Here is a 20,308-nt window from a genome sequence, read left to right on the forward strand (position 1 = left end):
ATGTTATTTCCTTGCTCTGTCAGCTGAGATCCTACAAGCTACAATACCCCAGAATAAATAAATACAGTGCCTAGATCTTGTTTAATACTAATCTCTAATTTGAAGAATCAGGGCTAATTAGAGAAAGAGCTGATTCCAGAACTCTGGGGGCAGGGGCTAGAGGGCGTAGTAGGCATATACAAAATGAGCTGGAGCAGAAAGAGATAAAAAGTAACAAAGTGCTCAAAAAACAAAAACAAAGCAAATGCCCACATTGATGAGGTTACCTCAAAGGCACACAGAAGCCAACTGCAAGAGCTCCCATTAGCCAAAGCTGGAACAATTTCAGCAATAAAATCAATAAAGCAGTATTGGATTATAACCCAAAGTATAAAATAAGTATTTGTGAGTCCATATGATATAAATAAATGATTAAATAAATACATTAATGAGGGATAAGAGACAATTCTCTCATGTACAATAATTCAAAATAATTTATGTAGCTACTCAGCTCTCAAAATGGTAGACCACAACTCCCCAGCTTCTTAGTATATACTATACACAGTGAATTCCTTCAAAGAGTACAGCATGGAAAGGGGAGGAAAGAGAGTAACTTCCAGTAGAGAAATCTGACAAATTCTACTTCAGTCAGGTGATGGAGGGCAACAGCAACAATGCTAAGTCATATTGACAGAATGTGCCCTTGACATGATGTGAAAAATGGCTTCCTCCCCAAAACACATAGTTCCGGTCTCATTGTGAACAAACAAATCCCAGTTAAGGGACACCCTGCAAAATACCTGACCAATACTCCTCAAAACTGTTAAGGTCATCAAAAACTGGTAAGATCATCAAAAACAAGTCTGAGAAACAGCCACAGCCAAGAAGAGTATATGGAGACTTGATGACTCCATGTAATGTGGCGTCCTGGTTAAGATCTTGGGAAAGAAAAAAAGGGATATTAGGTAAAAACTAAGGAAATCTACACAAAGGATGGACTTTAATAGTAATGTATCAACATTGGTTCTTTAACTGCAATAAATACATCATACCAACATAAGATGTTATTTAACAGGAGAAAATGGATGTGGGGTATGAGAACTCTGTACTATCTTTGCAATTTTTCTGTAAATCTAGAACTACTACAAAAAATTAACTTTAAGTGTGCCTGGGGGGCTCAGTCTGTTACGTGTCAACTCTTCATTTCAGCTCAGGTCACGATTTCATGGTTTGTGAGATCGAGCCCCATGTCTGCACTATCAGTGCAGGGCCGGCTTGTGATTCTCTCTCTCTCTCGGTCTCTCTCTCTTTTTCTGCCCCTCCCTTATCCACTCATGCTCTCTCTCTCAAAAATAAACACTAAAAAAATGTAAGTTTATTTTTAAACAAGGAACAAAAACAAAAATGAAACACTGCCAGAATGTCTGAAGCCCCTCTTCTTTCCCTCCGCCTTCACATTATCTTCCCTTTCCACCAGACATAACACCCAACTTTTATTTTGTGGGTTTTGTTTCTTTGCTTTTCATAAAAAATGTATATCTTTATGTCCTCAAATAATGTGTTGCTATTTTGAATTTTATATAAATGAGACCGTGCTGTATTTGTTTTTAATGTTTATTTGAGAGAGAGAGCAGAGGAGGGGCAGAGACAGCGAGAGAGTGAATCCTCTGTGCTGACAGCACAGAGCCTGATATAGGGCTCGAACCCATGAACCATGAGATCATGACCTGAGCTGAAACCAAGAGTCAGACGCTTAACCAACTGAGCCACCCAGGTGCCCCAATATGATGTATGAATGTTTCAGCTAGTTGCTTATTTTTTACTTAACATTACTGTTGTAAGATGCATCCATGTTGGTGTATGTGGCTGCAATTCATTTATTTTCATGGCTGGATCGCTTCTCGGCCTTTTGGCTAAGATCAAGTGTAGTATCTGTTCTTATCAGTTTTCATGGCTGGATAGCATTCCATTGGATGACTGTTACACCTCCATACTTCTAGCTTCCTATTAATGGACACTGGTTGCTTCCAGATTTTGTTACGACTAAAAAGGCTACTACAACATTCCTGTGTATTGTGAAAATTACTAAAGACAAACCTCATTGAAGTGACCAGGGGAGGCTAGAAGAGGGAGCCCTACCCCTCAATGTCAATCACAGGAAGAACTATCAATCACAAACCCCAACAGAAGAATCATTCATAGGAAAGAACGATCAGTTCACAGGCCCCAACAGGAAAAGATGTACACTGAATCTTCTACAAGAAGTCCACTAGCCCTGCAACTCAGACAATGAGAAATCATCATCACCCTGAATCCTTGCTTTTCACCAACGGACTGTCATTCAAAACAACCCCTCTCAACTTCCTCTGTCTTCTCCATAAAATAATGTTCCTCTCCTTTGTTAGACTTGCCTATGGTTCTGCCATAGCTTCTATGTCCTCATTTGGAATTCTCTGCCATTCCCAAATGAACCCATTGCTGCTGGTAAAAGAACTTTATTTTTAATGCTTATTTATTTTTGAGAGAGGCACAGAGTGCAAGCAGGGTAGGGGCAGAGAGAGAGAGAGGGAGACACAGAATCCAAAGCAGGCTCCAGGCTCTGAGCTGTCAGCACAGAGCCCAACATGGGGCTCGAACCCACGAACTGCGAGATCATGACCTGAGCCGAAGCTGGATACTTAACCGACTGCACCACCCAGGCACCACAAGAACTTTTATTTTAAGGTTAACAATATACATATAAAAATTCCTGTGTAGTAAATACCTGGAAGTAGAAATGCTGGATTGTGAGACATGCATGTTCTCAACTTTACCATGTGATACCAAACTGTTCTATAAAAGTTGTCATATATCAATTTAGACAACTATCACCAACAGTTTAATCTGTACAAATTTTGTTCCTTGGAAACCCAGGAATCAACAGAGGCACCTCATCGTGTTGTCTCAAAATTTTAAATTGTATGCAATTTAAAAAATAAGTTAATAACTATTACATACTTATAATAAAAAGACTGATGATAGATGACAAGTTGTGGTACATTAGAAATTACCAGAGGCCTTAACTTGTCCTGAGAGATTAACTTGCTTAAATAAAAGAGCTTTTTTCTGCCATTTGTGTGCATATATTTCAACTCAGTGTGAAAGTGGAGAAATAAAGATGGGACGTGTCCCCGCTGAAAGGAAGTCAAGTTCTGTGCCCATAAACTGACGTTAATCTGAGAAACTTTGAGCCTTTTGGGTTTAATTGCATTTCCGCCCTCAAAAAAAACTCCCTCCAAATACATATATATATAAATATATATATATATATATGCTCTATAAAACAAGACCTCAATCTTCACTCCAAAAAACTGCAAAGAAATTAAACTTGTATTTCATTTTTTCCTTCAAAAACTCCAATGACTTGAATTCAAACCTATCAGTATATCTACAAGAGCATCTGAAGTGTTGTAAAATTCATCACCCTGGCATTCAAAATGCCTTTGATGTAAAAATCTACATTTCTGTAGACAAACTATAAATAATAATCCTCTCAATACTGTAAATTAGTGCATTCTTCTGCTTTGAGTTATGTAAGTATAGGAGACCCTACTTTCAGATTGCTACCATTCATCCTCCTGGTGTCTTAGATGGGCTGTCACTGTATATAAATTTATTTACTGTTAACCTAACAGCTGACTGTAACAGAGAGTAAAAGGAAGGACAAGAAATTTTAAAGTTTCTTCTCAATGGAGAATTGGACGGACGAGTGAAAAAAAAAAAATGTAGGGTTGTTTCCTAACAAGCAAAGCTCAACTTTTGCAGAAAGGTAGAAAATTATGCCCACTATCACACTGGAAGCCAATTAAAAAGCTCAGTAAAGGGCACCTGGATGGCTCAGTTGGTAAGCATCCGACTTCAGCTCAGGTCATGATCTCACAGTTCGTGAGTTCAAGCCCCGCCATTGGACTCCGTGCTGACAGCTTGGAGCCTGGAGCCTGCTTGGGATTCTGTGTCTCCCTCTCTCTCTGCCCCTCCCCCACTCACACTCTCTCTCTCAAAAATAAGAAAACATTTTTTAAAAATTAAAAAAAAAAAAAAAAAAGCTCAGTAACTGCTAATCGAGCAGCTCCACGGGGCCCTGACAGTGGATTCAAAGCACAAGGCTACTTGATACAAAGGGCAGTGGCCTGGGACAAGGAGCTAAAAACCTTCTGGATGGCTCCATTTATCTGTGGAGCCGTCTCTCTGGGATTCCCAGTTTGCATTTCTGCGGGGTCTTTGTAAGAAGAGCACTGGACAGGTTATCTTCATCCCCATGGATCCTACATCGTTCATCACCACAGAGGGTGCCGTCTGTACACATCATGGAACATGGCTCCCCAAACCTGGACACTATAAATGAAACAAGAATCCCCATCTCTGCTTCGGTGAGTAAGTATACCTGCTAAGGCAAATATTTCTTGATGAAGTTCACTCTCTTCCACATTAAGGCTTGGGTGAGAAATCACTCAATGGGCAAGGATATTCAAAAGGTATTTACGTAGACGTCATGAAGGATTCTTCCGTACAAAGTAGGTTAGCGTACTTTCCCTATCCTACACCATTGCCGAGCCTTCTTTTATCCAATCATGAAAAAGAACAGATTTTGAAAAATTTTAAGGCATAAAATCGCCACTAAGAGAAAGGTTTAAATGTCATATCGACCTGAGTTCAAGTAATGGATCCATCAATTGTGAGCTTTGCGACCCTGAGTGAGTTATTTAACCTCTCTGATCCTTACTTTTCTCCACTGTTGGAAGAAGTGAAAAGCCAGGAGTTGACACCAGATCTGTCTTCAAAGCTTGTTCTTTTAACCACCACACTGGACTGTTCCAGACAGTTTAAACTGCACCTTGCATGTGGGAACGTACTACATCTCTGCAGGCTGATTGATTTATCTTCGGGAGTACCTTCTTCTATCAAAAGCCATGGCAGCTAAAACTAAACACCAAGGCTCAGGAGAAACAGCCTTCTTCACTAAGTTTCACACATGCACGAGCTCAATCTTTGGGTCTGAAACACAGGAGCACCCCTCAACAGTAGTGAGACTGATAAATCTGTTCTGTTCACAGCACAGAAGACCACACTTCAATGCAGGTTAAGCAACTGTGTCAAAATCAGACATACCTCCAAAGCAAGAAGGTCTACGGTCTTAAGAGCTCGGATACAAAATTTTAGTTGAGATAGGAAATTTTCATGATTTTATCTTCTCCTGAGAGAGTAATACGGCCTTTTAAAGAAACTTCCAACATGAAATACACACTGCTAACAGAGTCTGAAAATAGGGTGGGGAGGATACTGACGAAGCAGGGCCCACTCACTTCTCCTGTTTCAATTCTCTAGAACACCATGAACTTTTGAGATCATCAATTGCAACCTGTCCATTACAACTGGACCACCTGGAACATATCTTTCTACTTTGGACTGAAATCCAATGTAACACCTGTTAGCTTAATAGCCAACGGGTTAACTCTGTCAGCACCAATCATAATTCTTTCAAAACAAGTTTCCTCACCATGTGGGTTTTGCTTTTACAAACCTGTACTCTCTGCTTGCAATTTGAGCATACTTTCTTTTTCCATGGACTCTATCTCCTGGATTGCAATACCTAAGACCCATGCCCCTCCAAAAAACAATCAAACAAAAAAGCCTATGGTTATTTTATAGCCTCTTTTTAGTCCACAGGTCTATGCATCTAAAGATCTTAAATTGGAAACTGTCTTTACTTTGGAACATTATAGAGTTTCCCCAACATTTCTGAAAGCAGGTTTAGACTGCCTGGCTTAGAGTTGCTAGATAAATACCATAAAGAAAAGGGAAGCATGACAAATCTAGAGATGGCAGGCCTTGACTAAAAACATTCCAATTCAAAGCATTTTAAAATTACAGGTAGCGAAACAAAGCACAACTGAAAAGTTACACGTGGCCCTTGCACACTTTGGACAACAAGAGCTCCCACTACCGCACCCCACCCCCAACACTGCCCCACAGGATGACCCATCCTACAAGCAAAACCCATAGCATTGCTGGCTGAGGTAGCTGCTGGGAGTCAGGCTTCACGACCTTCTATGTCAAATCAGCCCTGCACTGCCTGGCTTCTAAGTGGAGAACTACGCTCCACTCTCTCGAGCCGCACACCGTCCCGACGACTCTCCTCCCACAAGGGCGATCCCAGTACTGCACCACACGCGGGCCATCCCGTATTCCTGTTCATCACCACCCACTGCTGAGATGGCTTCACCTTCCCCTTGGCCAAGCCAAATTGAATCCATCTTTAATCTTGTTCGTTCGTGTTTTGACTTTTTAAATCCGCACAAAGAGGACGGAAGTGGGATACACGCATGTGCCTTGGGGGACGGGTAAAGCTTCCTAGAGAGGTGAACAAGTGTGCATGGTTTAAAAGGAAGAACAGATGGGTGCCAAGTAGAGAAGGGGGAAAGCGCATTCCAGGTAGAAGGAACAGCATATGCAAAGTCTTGCAGGGACATGAGGCTGGGGACGTTAGCTGGAGTCAGAACATAGTCTTGTTTGCCTCACTGAAAAAAAACAGGACTTGATCCTGGAGACAAAAGGAAATCAAAGGAGCTGATTTGGGTCAAGGTCGCTAATGAAGCCCATGTCATCCATGGAGTCTGCTCTTACCATGCAAGTAGTTCCTTCCCCAGCATTCCCACACCCCTTAACACCCATACCACAGGATCAAGTGTTATTTCTTCCAATTCTTACAGGTATTTCAGTCTGTTTTCCCTGACTAGAGAGAATCCGAGGGCAGGGGCCTTTTATTTTTTTTTCACTTGTCTATCCTAATAATGCCTACGAGTGCTGAGCAAGTGAACGATCAGTAATTTCCCAGGACTAGTGAACTCGTATTCCTCTAGAGGATGGCTTAAGCACACTTCAGTTCCAGAGAGAAGAGTAGGGGAAGCTCAAAACCAAAGTCACTACAGCCCTTACTATTGGCCACGAGCGACAGAATCCAGGACCACAAAACTTAACCTCAAGAGCAATTATACACTTGAATCTTTCCTCCATGAACCTGGACTAGCTCTGCTCCCTTACACAAGCTGATAGTCACTCCTATTCCCCCTGGGAATACTGGGCCAGAAGGGATAGGCATCAGCACATCTCTGGTTCTGAACATGCCCCCACTGACAGGGGGTAGGGGGAGACACAATCAATGCATTTAGGAAATGCATCTGGCCATGAAGTGAGAGTGTGTCTGTTCCTGTATGTAAATGCCAAGTTGCAGGAGGTTACCATAGCAACTCCAGCAGGGTGCTGCAGTGGGCAGCTTTGCATAGAGGTGCAGAAACCCCATTCTTTAACATCTGGTCTTTCACTGTGCACACTGGATCCCAGCAGGCTTTAGGCCCTGGCTTTGGGATTCTGCAAAAAAGGACATGAAAATTTTGAAGAACTGCTAGTCCAGTTTCCCATTTTTTATGCACCACACACAGCCCTCCTCATGCACAGTAAACACTGATTGTAGAGCCCAAAACAGGGCTCTTTAGAAACACAGAATTCCCTATACTCATTCTTGTATATTATGATGAACAGATTGTACTTGCACATCAGCATGACTTCCACACAAAATCTACAACCACTGAATAACCCGGCAATTTTTTGTACACTTTAATGAGTAGCATATGCCCAGTGTCCCCATGCCCAGCCAGCCCCCAGCTTTTATTATGTTATTGGTATGTCTTTAACGCAAAAATAAATAATGCCATCCAGAGTGTAGGATGGACTTAATGGGGTCAACTAAGCTGCACTCTAGGAAACGCAAACCAACTTTTCAAAGGATCGGGCAATTTCTGAAATTGCTTTTCTGTGGGGGTTGGAGAGTGGGAGGTTTACTCACCCACTTCTTAACGCTTTCACTATGAAGAGCTCTCTGGCGAATAAAGAGCATGAGGGAGATGTTAGATGACATTCCACATGTGGCTGTCACCTACGTATGGCCATCAGGAAGCCATGTTCCTACAAAGTGAACTCCAGCTGGTAGTACATTAAGTAGATGGAACAGCCTCCTGGACGGTTTCGTTGTTTTTCAGTTTTTGGATCTAAAGACGAACTTTGAATTGGGTTATCTCTGAATTCTTGCCTGGGCAAAAGAACGATGATTTAGAGCATCACTAAAGAAATGGACTGTATGGTGGGCCTGCACAGCAGGGGAGACATACATCTGCACAGGGAGTAGGAAAAGAAATTTTGGTTAATGAAGTCACATGAACCTGTGGTGCTTTGCAAGATGCTGGAGCAGGACCACAATATCTTTGCAGCCTGGTAGTGAAAAAGAGGTGAATCAGAAATGACATAGAGGTTCCAGGATCTGAAGGAGTTTTGTGGCCTAAGAAAATTAAAATAGGGGTACTGGGAGAGAGATGTAAACAAAGGAAGGAACGGAGAGCTCTTACCCAGGGAGATCATTCTAGGTGCAGGAACGTCTATGCCTACCTAAGGTAGCACTGGGAACAAAGAAGATGCCAACATTAAGAGACTACAGTCGGATGATTTCTTTAATGGACATGTGGAGGTGGCTGGATGAGGACACTGTTGCACGTAGGCACCGAGGGAGGACTTGACAGGATGGACATCAGGGGTAGAGGAAACTTGAGTGTTCTGAAGGAAGGCCAGAAAGAGTGTCAGTAATCTGGTGAAAGATAAAGAACCCTCTCAGAGGGTGCAGCCTAGAGATCCAGCCGGTGCAATCCGGCCTGCACACGCCTGCCAAGGTGGGGGCCAGATACCTGTTTCTAACTCCCCCCAGGAAATGCCGTAGGTGTCCAGGGGGTGTGAAGCCAAGAACTGAGCATGTGGCCAGAGAGTGGGGCGAAGGGCTTATGGGAGTGGAGCTGGTAGCCTCCAAGAAGTGCTCTGTCAGTCTGCTCCTGAAGGAAAGCGGGGAGGTCAAGGCCGGGAAAGGTTTCAGAGACACCCCTGCAACCCGCTTCCGTGGGGCAGGGCGGCCGCGGAGAGGTCGAGGGCCCGGCGTCCAGGTCGGAAGCGGGGAGAAGCCGGGGGCACGGAGGCGCCGGCCGGCAGGTGGGTGTGGAGGGCGGGCCGGGCGCGGGGCGGATCCAGGAGGTAGCTGTGGGGGAGGGGAGGTCGGCGGCTAGTGGGTGTGTGGAGCTAGGGGAGGTGGGGGGTGGGGGCGCCGGGCCGCGCCTCGGGCCGCCTCGACCTCCCCCGGGACTCACCCAGCACGAAGTAGGGCAGCTCCGTGTTTTCCAGGTCGTCCACCACGACCATTTCTCCCGGGAAGTCGTTGCGCACCGAGAAGAGGAGCTTGGGCTCGGAGGCCGAGGGGCTGTGCATGATGCTCAGGTCGTTCTCGCGCAGGAAGGGCAGCGCCGACACCGTGATGCTCTTGAGCTTGCACTCCAGCTCCTTGGATGGGTCCACGTCGCCGGCGGCCGTGGCCAGCACCGCCGCGGGCCCCCAGCAGCAGGCTAGCAGGGCGCAGAGCCCGGCTAAAGCCATCTTGAGCCCCGGCCGCCTTCCTCCGGCGCCGCGAAGGTGGGGGAGGCGGCGAGCGGGCGGGAGCGAGCGAGCGCGGGAGGCGGGGGAGGCTGCGGAGGGACGTGGAGCCGGGAGAGCCCAGCTCCGCGGAGCCAGACGCCGCGCGCCGTGCGCGGGGCTTGCGCGCTGCTGCCCGGAGCGCCCGCGTTCTTTGTTCCTCGCAGCTGCTTCGCTGGGGAAGGGAAGGGGGGGAAGGAGGAGAGAAGGGAAGGAAGGACGTCGGAGGAGAGAGGAAGGGAGCTGAGGATTCTAGGGAATCAGGTCAGCCCCCAGCAGGCTGCCGGTGCTGCTGCCTTTCTCCTCCTTCGCCTCCCCCGGCACGAGCACGCTCTTGGCTAGGAACTACCTGCACAGCGTTTTTTAAAAATCGGTCTTTGCAATGCAAAATCTTCCCTCTCGCATCATCATCCGGATGGCTCGGGAAGGGCACTCAGGCACACACCTTAAAAGGCGTTTCCTGAGAGCAGGTGGGGGGGGGGTCTTTCTAGATGCAAATGAGCCCCCCGTTATCTTGTCGGTGTAGGTGGCCCCATTCTTTTTTACCCACTGTTTGTGCAAATATATGTTGGATAAACGGGTGCTGAGAAATTTGGACGTATATATTTTTACTCAGCACTACTTTGCAGAAATATTTAGAGGAAATACGTGGGTTGTAGATATCTCAAGAGGTAGATGTGAACAGCAAAACAAAGCCAATGCACTGTATACAGTGAAGCTGAAGACCAGAAGTTTTATTGGCGATTTTCCTCTCCTTTGTTCCATTTCTGTTAGAAATGTTATCTCTGGTAACCAGTATAAAAATGATGTGGGGAGTGCTATAACTTACAGAAAAAGTAGAACTAGCTGGAAGAAATTGTTGAGCCTTTAATTTTAGAGAATCCAGTAAATAGATCAGAGCTGGAAGGACATGTGGAAACAAAGTGTCTTAAGTACCCCTAACGAATTGGAACGGAATAAAGGAATGTCCCTCCGGTATGGACCAAGTCAGTCCCAGCCCCATCAGAAGTAGAAGAGTGTAGATAACGGCGATAACCCATATAAGGTGTGTTTCCATTAGTGCTGGGCAGTGTTGCCTTAACAAAACAATGACTATATGCAATAAACCGTGATAGAAAAGTGAAGTTTGTGTGTGCTGGAATCTGATGTTTTACTGAACTTTCTCTCACGTGATAACCAATAATTTCTTTTAAAAGTTTGCCCCTCCATCATTTATTCAATGCTGCTTAAATAGTGTTGTAAGTCTCCTATAGGTAGTTCCTGCTCTCCAGGAATTTAATGCACCACACTCTCCAAAGAGGATCCCCATTTTAGAAACAATTTCATTCTCACTGTACCTGGTGTTAATGTATTGGCATATATGAATGTATGTCCTTTAAAAGAAAAAAAAAACAACTTTTGCCACATATTTCCCGTGGCTACTCTAGTTGATGGATGAGAATAGAGAAAATGAGCCATGTTCAAGGGGTGAAAGACCTGTTTAGTATGAGAAAAAGAACAAAAATACTTTATTACAAGTTGTCTTTTGAATCTGATAAGCTGAGAACCATACTCTGAGAACTAACCACTGCAAAAAAGATTTATCAGCTAATGATCTTCCCAAAACGCATCCTTCTCTTCATTACTTCCCTAGGAGGTACTGAGGAAGAGAAAGACCCTGTGATACCTTTTTTCCTACTCTCCCTAGCATAAAAAACACTATTGAATTTAGTTATGCGAAGTTTACCATTGAAAAACTAGAGTAGATGCCAGGAAAACATACTTAGTCATAAAATGTGAGAAATGGCATAAAACTACCAAATCATCTGTTAGTTCAGTCTCTCATTTAACACAGGAGGCACTTGAGGCCAGCGAAATAGGTGATTTGCCCAAGATCAATCTAAGAAGGGGTGGAGCTAAGACCGCAAAGGAGACTTCTTTGCCTAATGCTCTTTCCACAACAGTTACATTACACTTAGGTGCACCCATGGATTATCATATCACAGTAATTCATTCAGTAAACATTTAGGTACCTACCATATGCTGGGCATTAGGCTAGGCACAGACAGATTCTAGAGGAAAAATACTCCTGCTTTTAAGTAGCATATAGTCTATTACTTTGAGATCCTTTTTTTTCTAATTTTCTAAAGTGTCGAGTCACTTTAGAAACCCTATGTGAACCGTTTTGGGTTGATTTTCTAATAAGTCAATATCTAGTATTCTTTGCCTATCTACATTTTTACACGGTTTCCTACTCACATTTACAAGAAAAAGTGTGTAGAGTGGTCATTGAAAAAAATGAGTATTGAATTGGAAATAGTTGGAAGTTGTTGACTCAAGCCTTTATAGACCTCTTGTCTTTCTCTATGGAAAGATCAGACAAAAGAACTGTACAAATAAATTGAGGTCAGATTTTTTCAGGGCACAGGATTCCTGTAAACATAGATACAATGTCACATGGCCTCCTCTTAGAGAATTAAATACCTAGAGATAGGGGAAGGGTTGAAGTTCACAAAAGCTAGACCATCTGTATCCTGTGATGTTTTCCATTTAAATGGAACTGGGAGAAACTTGTAAGCATCTCAATCATCACCTTTGTGTACAGGCAACATGATGTAGTGAAACAACAGGTTGGGATTCAAGTCTAGAGTCTATAATTTGCTTATTTGGAAGTGAGATTGGGCCATTCTTTTTTTTTAATGTTTATTTATTTTTGAGAAGACGGGGGGGGGGGGGGGGGAGGAGGACCAGACAGAGAGGGGGAGACACAGAATCTGAAATAGGCTCCAGGCTTTGAGCTGTCAGCACAGAGCCCTATGTGGGACTCAGACTCTAGAAGGGCAAGATCATGACCTAGGCCAAAGTCCATGCTTAACCACCTGAGCCACCCAGGCACCCTGAGATTGGACCATTCTTACCTTCTGTGTCCCCATCAGTGAAATGGAGTCCGTGATCTCTGCCCACACCACAAGCCACAGATCAGTGCAAATACTTATATTCACCAAGTTGTATTCAATAGCAGGTTCTGTTAATGTCTAATCTATCCCCTCTCCCCTGACAATACACATATGCATTCCATTCCAATCAAATTAAAGCCTGTTTTCCATTTCCAGTCCTCCCATGCCATTTGGTCCAACTGGGATGCACTGCTCTGTGTTCTCCAGGTCGTGTCTCATCTCCACAGACCAATCTCCAGCCTCATCTACGTAGTGGGTCCTTCTACCACATTCTTGTCTCACATAGCTCCTCACAGAGAGCATTTATATGCATGTACTCTCCACCTTACAAGGCCGAGGGCCACTGCCTAACATAATGTCTTGCATTGGATATTCCTGTTTGCAAAATAGAAACATACATACTTTTTAGAGTAGTGAGAAGAAAATGAGGCTATGTATCGAAAGGATCTGACACATTTTAGGCATTTTAGTTAGTGTTCAGTAGTGTGATAGCCTTTGACCTTATTTCTTTATTCAATTATTGCAGATAGAAAGTAAGCTTCAGAATCTCCTTCATGAAATGGTCTCCCTTGTAGTAGCCAAAAGCAAAAGAAGTGATTTACACTCTTGGTGTATACCAAGGGTAAATGACTGCATGTGTTCACCAAAAGAAATGTACGTGAACATTCATAGCAGGTTTACTTTTAATAATCAAAAAAAAAGGGAATCAAAAAATGTGTCATTAGGAAAATAGATACATGGCTTATAGTCACACAACGGAATACTATACAACAATAGAAAATACACAAGCAGACACACGGATGAGTCTCACAGACATAATGATAAGCAAAAGAAATCAGACACAAAAGTAGGCATACATGCAGATTCTATATTTATGAAATTCAAGAAAACGTAGCCATCAGTCTTTGATGATGGAAGTTAAAATAGCGATTATCTCTGGGGTGAGGGGGATTTTGACTGAGAAGTGCAGACAAGCTTCCGGGGTGCTAGAAATGATGTAGGTAGTCATTGTGGATGCATATATAGGCAAAAATTCATCAAACTCTACACTTGTGGAGTTTTAATGTATTTTATACCTCATTAATTTGTTTAACATGGCTTAGAACTCCATACCTACAGTAAGAAGAAGGAAGGTCAAACCTGTATAATAAGATACAGAGGAGGTGAAAGTGATGGATGGGTGGGGCTAAGGGGGGGGACCATAGGAGAAATAGTTCTAATTTTTCCCCATTCATTCAGAACATCTGGCTCCTTGATGCTTTTTAGCTAATCCTGATGTGTACTACTTGGGCATTCATTAAGCCTCTGCTTTCTTTTACTTTTTTTCTAGTTTTTTACAAAATAATCTTTGATGTCGCTCTTCATTCAAGGAAGCTAAATAAAAACACTTATCTCCCTTTCTATGTGTTTTTTTTCTTTCTCCCTATTTTCCCCACCACAAGAGTTGGTGTGAACTCCCCAAATTCCTTTGCCAGCTCCAGCCCCTAGCTCTTCTGTTGAATTGGATTTTTCTTTAACAATTACTCTCCCATGCTCTTGCCAAAATTTAGTGGAGTATGTTAGTTAGCTGGACATAAATCAGCTGTGCATCCCCATTAGGACGTCAAGAATCTATTTCACACTCTTTGATCCAAAGTTAATAATTTTTTTTTCCTTAGTCTTGCCTTTTCTCCCTCCCCCCCCCAACCCCTCAATTCACAGGCTCAGCAACAGCACCTGCTTCACAGAAACAAGGCTGGTCCTGTTCTGATTTCTTTAGTCTTCCTTTAAAAACCAAATGGAGATCAACAGTCCCTCTTCCTGACACACACTGAAGCAAAAAGAGACACACAGAAGGAGAGCACCAAAGGCAAAACAATTCTCTTTTTTTGGAAGCAGGACATTTTTCCCCTTTAATCTCTTCCCAGAAACCTGAAGTTCTCCTCTTTGCCTTTGTCTTCACAATCCTGGTTTTGGGGACAGAACGTTTCTTGATTTAGCTGTTCAGAGTCTCTCTCTACTCTTCTTACTGAGTTCCTGCTCTTTTTCCCTCCCTCTCTCTCTCACATCTCTGGTTGTGTGTGTGTGTGTGTGTGTGTGTGTGTGTGTGTGTGTGCCTGTGCGCGCGCGCACTGTAAGATAAGTATTTCTCACTTGGGGGCTCATTTCTAATTAAGCAATTCAGGACCAAGAGGCTAAAATGCACAAAACAACTGAATAAAACCTCAAATTAGAAGGAAAATGGCTCAAATGGGTCCCTATCTCTAGGAGTTCTAGTTAAGCGAGCAAACAAAATGGTCTGGGACAAATGATTATTGTAACTCAGGAAGATTAGAAGAAAATGTAATTAGCTCCCAGCTTCTTCCTGTTCGGCGGCCTTCTTACACCCTCCAACTCCCCAGCCAGCCGCTTCGTAACCCACACCAAAAAGTCCCTGCTGCAAAGCCGGGAGGGTTAACAGAGCTGGTACCCCAGCCTGCCAGCTAACCAAAGGAGACAGCCGGTGAGACTCCGAGCCCGCCCCCTGCCCAGCCGCCCAGCCAATGGGCACCTGTGGGGAGTGTGGCGCTGTGTCTCATTGGCCGCCAACCTACGTGCATAAGAAAGAAAGAGAGGGGCTGGCAGGGCAGCATTGTTATCTTAAGACACTCATCTGGTGTCTGAGTCTGCAGGTGACACTGCTTAGGTACGGAGCGCGGAGTCGGAGCAGGGACGCGCCTGGGCTGCAGCCCTGGGATGGAATCCACCTGCCTCGGAAGCTGCTCGCGGCTGCTCCGGCAGCGCCTCCGCTGAGCTCGGAGGCTCCCGTTAACACTTGCCCAGGGACGTGTACCTGCCTTACCGCGCGAGCGCAGGGGCAGGTCTGCAGGCGGCCGGCAGAGCAGTGGAGCCGGAGGAACTGTCTTCGCGCAGGTGCAAGGCAGTGATTTCGGGAGAAGGAGCGGGCGGGTGAGTCTCTTTAGAGTTGGAAGGAAAGCAAGATCTTGGGTTTCTCTTCCGTGGAGGCACGGGGGACTCCCCCAGCTGGGTTTTGCACTTTCCTTCCCTCTTCCACCCGCGTGCGCCCCGGCCTGGCGCTGAAGCCCCACTTCAGACATGCTTTGGGCGACAGGGACCCTTGCTGCTCAGCAGGAAGGCAGCAGGCAAGTGGTCTAACGGCGGCGGCGGCGGCGGCGGCGGCAGCAAAGCGGGGAGCAAGAGAATTATTTGAAAAGAGACACCCGCTCCCTCTCAAACGCTGAGGGGGAGGCATTCGCGTTTCCCCAAATGAGAAAGAGCCACAAGAAATCATGAAGTAAAAACTTTGGAAAGCTGCCACTGGAGATGTTGCACAAAACCCTGGAATCTTTTAGGAGTCTCCTCCCAGTCGGTGGAGGTTTGGGGAGCAGCTGATACAGCAAGGAGGGCTCTTGCAAGGATTCAAGGTAACAGTGCAGGGTTTTGGTAATATTTCTCTCTTCCCTTTTCGTTGTCCTTCCGTGTGTCCCTTGGTAAATGGATCATTTCGCCCTCCTAGCACCCTCTTGCCCAGGTGCCTGGCAGTTAGAGGGAATGATCCCACCTCTTAGTTTCTGCCTTGTGGAGCTGAGCAGTGGACTTTGGGGTTTAGCAGGAGATCGCCCTGTTACTGCCTCCCTGGTGTTGCATGGCTGTCACAGGGCTTGGGCACTCTGCCTGACCTATATTGCTTTTGCCTGGTTTAAGTCCTCAAAGTTAGCGCAACTCCCATTAGCGTCAGAAAATCCAATCGGGCTGGATAATTGCAGAAGATGACGGGGACTTTCGCCTGCTCAGCGGCTGCTGGGCTGAACTGTATAGGCTGTTCGCTGTGTTTGGGAAGGGCCCCCAATTGCTGAGGGTGTGATACATGGTACATCTATATTCACATGCTCCTAGAGCTGGAAGGATTCACATGCTCCTAGAGCCCGTGGCATGTCAGTTAGCAGCTTCTTTCTCCCAGGCATATGCAGCCAAGAAAAAATTTCTGAAGAGTGCAACCCTGTGGGTTGCAAATAGTCTCCCCAGGGTGGTGGCAGAGCCCCATCGATTGAGTGGAGCCTGGCAGCACGCTGGAGATACGGGGAGAGAGCGGTGCTGTGCTGGGAAGGAGGGGCAGGCTGAGATTATAGAGCGATCCCTGTCCCTGGTTCTGTGATCATCTGGGTCCACAGTCTGGTGCTGCCTATGGTATGTGCGTGTGTTTATGTGTGTGCCTGTGCTCACAGCCGTATGCAGGAGGCAAGCTGCTGCCCAAAGAACCACGCGTGCACAGCTCTGCCTAGGAGAGATGCCTGGAGTGTTCCTTGCTAGTAAGAGCGTGAACTTGGGAGCCGTGGTTCCAGCCTGGAGGACTTTTCTCCTCACCAAGCAGTCCCTCTGCATGGTACATATTTATCCAGGGTATATAGACCTAAGCCAAATATTAACTAATAATCAAGCTAATGCACTGTAACATGATTGAACAGACCCCTCTGTAAAGACCTGTGTGTGTGTGCTCTTAGCCCTGGGAGCTGGGTGCCCGGAGCAGGAACAAATGTTTTGTTAAAAGGGTAGCAATTGTAACAGGCTATGTGTATGGCTGGATAATCTGGGCCTTATTCAGCAGTAATAATGATATGTCCGCGTAGACCAATCAAGGAGGATAAAAGCTTTATCATAAGTCAAGCATTTCTGCCTCTGTCCTTCTCCAGACATGTGCGTGTGGAGGGGACACTCTTTCTGACCATGTTCTCTAGGATGCATATAATGCCAGTATTAACCGAGCAGCTAAAGTATTTTACAGAATCCCCTGGGGGGCAGTCTGCTGACATCAGGCAACAGCAGAGTGATGCTGGAGTTGGTGTGTTTTCCCTCTTGATTTCACACAGTTGTGTGTATGTTATTCGTTTGAAGCAGGACCCTCCGGAGTTCCCTCTCACTCCCAATAAGTTGCTTTGCAGCACTGGAGACATGACCAAGCAAGGCTGCCACAGTGATCCTGAAATCTTAGCAATATCATAGCTGCTGCTCACTCTGGGGAAGGATGCATGCTTTGCTTCTTTCAGGAGGAATGAGATCTGGTAGGCGCAGAACATAGATGCTATGAAATGTTTGAGGGAAAGGAAGCAAATGTCAGGCCCCGGTCTTCCCTGCTGGGGGCGGGGGGCGGTGGGGACTGGGTCCAAAGGGCTTCACAGCTGGGCAGCAGCCATGGAAAAGACAGAATCATCCTTGACTCTTTCTTCTCCCTCCTCTCCAAAAATGGGGCTGGCTTTGTCTCCCAGAATGGAGTGATGTACACTGCAGTGTGGGCACCAGGAAGGAGGAAAGGAAGGAAGGACTGGGGAGGGTGCTCTACCAGCACTGGGCCAGGCTCAAGGATGGGGGCAGATCATCCTCTGGGCGTTCCCTTCTGGCCCTACTGACAGGTTGTTTACTGAGCAAGGCCAGAGGGCACAGAACATCCCTGCGTCATCAACTCCTTCTGATCGTCTTTCCCAAGGCACAGGCTGGCCACCGGGGAGCACCACATAAGAGATCCCTTCTGAGATGGTGCTCCAGAATCCCTCCCTAGCTCACAAACAAGAGGTAATCTGGAGGGACTTGAGACAGCTGCGTGGGCACTTTCTGCTGACGGGGATGCTTAGTGTCGAGGTTTCCTGGTTAGTGTTTTGTTTTCCCCACTGTGCAGTGTATTTTTGGCGATTCAACTCTTTCTCTTAAATAAGAAGAGCTTGTATCCGTTTTACAGTGGCATCCTTTTCCAATGGGCCGAGAGCATTTCAGGGAGCTCATCTAATTAAGCCTCGCACAGCTGATTGTCTCACTTATCTTTGATGACCCTAAGAAGTGGAGCTTTCCTTCTTGGAAAAGCAAGGGCTGAGAACCTTGGAAGGATGAACTGCTTTACTTGGGGTCCCATGGAATGGGATCTGGGGCTCAGCCCTCCTGGACCAACCCCAGACTCCCCCGACTTCTCCTAAGGAATGGTTTCATCTCGGTAACTGAGATTTCATTCGATTGCTCTGTGCTTCACAGGAATAGGAAGTGGCAGTGATGTAGGGCTTTGCCTCCAGCCCTGACCTAAGCGCTGCGAGGGATAAAAGTCTTAGAAGACCTTGCCTTGGCCCTCAGTGATCTTACAGTCTAGTTAGGAAAAGAGGCTACATCTGGGAAAAAGATTAACGACAATATACATTCTCAACAGCAGTTCAATACAAGAGATTCATGAGGCTGACCTAATTAATCCATGATTGATTTGTACAGATAACGAGAGCTATCAGTATTCCGAGGAAGGAGAATCTGAGTTGTGCCATGGGGGACGGGGTGGGATTTGCTTGGAGAGGAAGAAATGGAGAAAGGATTCCAGCTGACAGAGATGCCAACTGAGGCATAGTTAGAATGCTGGAAATTTCGAGGCTTGCACGTTTCCTTGGGGTTTACCCTGGGTCATTTCTCCCTTCGATCCTGGAAATACCATACACCTGAGTTAATTACTTAAAGCATCTATTGGCCTAGAGGAAGCTACTCTCAGACATTGGATACCTCATTAGGCGTTGAAAATTACCTAGCCTTCCAACCACCCTCAAGTCTAATCATACATGATGAGAAAAATAATGCTCAAGGTCAGGGACCTTATCAACATTGTATCAAAATTTTCGGTTGAAGATATTGGGGAAGAATCAGGCAAATTTCAAGAAAACATGAGAGAAATCTCCTCGTGGTTTAGAAACAGAATCTCCTAAGAGAGAGTCTCGATTTTCCTCCATTTCCGATTTCCCCACCCAGATGTCCCTATTGGGGTTTAGTTGAAACTGGCAAAATGCCAAAGCCCTTAGGCATTTAGCATTGAGCAGAAGATTTTCAATCTTAAGATTCTTGAGCACACCCATGTGCATAACCTCTTGCCTTCCCTCCTCTTTCCCTTTTAATACAACATATGCTGTAGCCGTCACAAAGGAGGAGGCCACAGAAAGCAGGAGGGTGGGGCACAGAACCGCCCGCAGCTGTACCGGGTGCTGTGCTGCTCAGCCGAGCAGGAGAGGGAACCAGGCAGGCTGCCAGCCTGGGCAGCTTCAAGGAAGGGCCATGGGCTGCAGACTGCCAGGAGATGGCTGTGACCAGTCAGCCACACAGTTTGCTCCAGCAGCGAGCCTTGTCTCCTAGAGTAAAGGTCAAGGCAAACCATAGGTTCTGTGAGAGAACAACCACACTATTCATTGGTCTTCACTTGGCTTGAGACATCTATTCACCCTGCATGTCACTTGTTGCTTGGGTGGCCCCATTCCAAGATGGAGGCAGTTCCTAACAGGCACTGAGAGTAGAATGACCTACCTAAAGTCACACCATAATTGCCCTCAGGTCAAGAGGAAAATCCCCAGAACTTAGTTTGTGGGATCCCTTAGCCCCAAAGGGGCTGTCTGAGGACAGTCCTAAAGGATGTTTACTTTCTGTGTAAAATCTTCCCTTAGGCCTCCCTGTCGCCTTTGTTTTCTGTGTTCAGTGATCAGGCAGCCGGACAGTGGGTCTGATGCCTTTTTCTTTTCTGTTCAAGAAGTATCCATGCCATGTCGGGGGCCAAGGCAGAGGTCCAGGCCCATGGGTGTGTGGGGAATGGTTGTGGGGTTAAAGGCTTTTCTCTTTGGAAGTGAAGAGAGGCCACTCACCTATGCTTCGGACTGGGGGCTGCGGTGGGTAGGGATCATCTGGCCAATGAGAATGCTGGTTGATCTCTTTTGAGATCTTTACTCTGCCACGCAGACGGAGATAAACTTGAGTAACGTCATTACAGCATGGAGTCTTCAACACCCAGTTCTATCATCCCTTTTCCTGGAACCCATGTGGAATGCAGATATGTCTGGAATGCAGGGTTGAGCAAGGGAATGGGCAATTTC

General features: G+C 45.7%; 2 protein-coding genes and 1 pseudogene across 9 annotated transcripts in view; 2 read left to right on the plus strand and 1 right to left on the minus strand.

Annotated features, from left to right (window-relative positions):
- Positions 1-9,870, minus strand: part of ASTN1 (astrotactin 1) — a 303,122-nt gene extending 293,252 nt beyond the window's left edge. For 4 of the 6 annotated variants that reach the window (XM_058700151.1, XM_058700154.1, XM_058700148.1 and 1 more), the window contains exon 1: positions 9,201-9,869. In XM_058700151.1, coding sequence (XP_058556134.1) covers positions 9,201-9,483 — 283 coding nt within the window. In that variant the 5' untranslated portion in view covers positions 9,484-9,869. Of the gene's footprint in view, positions 1-9,200 lie in introns of all 6 variants that reach the window. The other 2 variants (XM_058700150.1, XM_058700149.1) reach the window with 2 other exon arrangements.
- Positions 1,873-1,978, plus strand: LOC131496684 (U2 spliceosomal RNA; annotated as a pseudogene).
- Positions 8,842-20,308, plus strand: part of BRINP2 (BMP/retinoic acid inducible neural specific 2) — a 127,214-nt gene continuing 115,747 nt past the window's right edge. Inside the window, exon 1 of one of the 3 annotated variants that reach the window (XM_058700156.1) lies at positions 8,842-9,045. The gene's annotated coding sequence lies outside the window, so the exon portion shown is untranslated. Of the gene's footprint in view, positions 9,046-15,054; positions 15,384-15,421; positions 15,860-20,308 lie in introns of those variants that run through there. The other 2 variants (XM_058700157.1, XM_058700155.1) reach the window with 2 other exon arrangements.

This window comes from Neofelis nebulosa, chromosome 15, assembly GCF_028018385.1.
Source record: "Neofelis nebulosa isolate mNeoNeb1 chromosome 15, mNeoNeb1.pri, whole genome shotgun sequence".
NCBI lineage: Eukaryota > Metazoa > Chordata > Mammalia > Carnivora > Felidae > Neofelis > Neofelis nebulosa.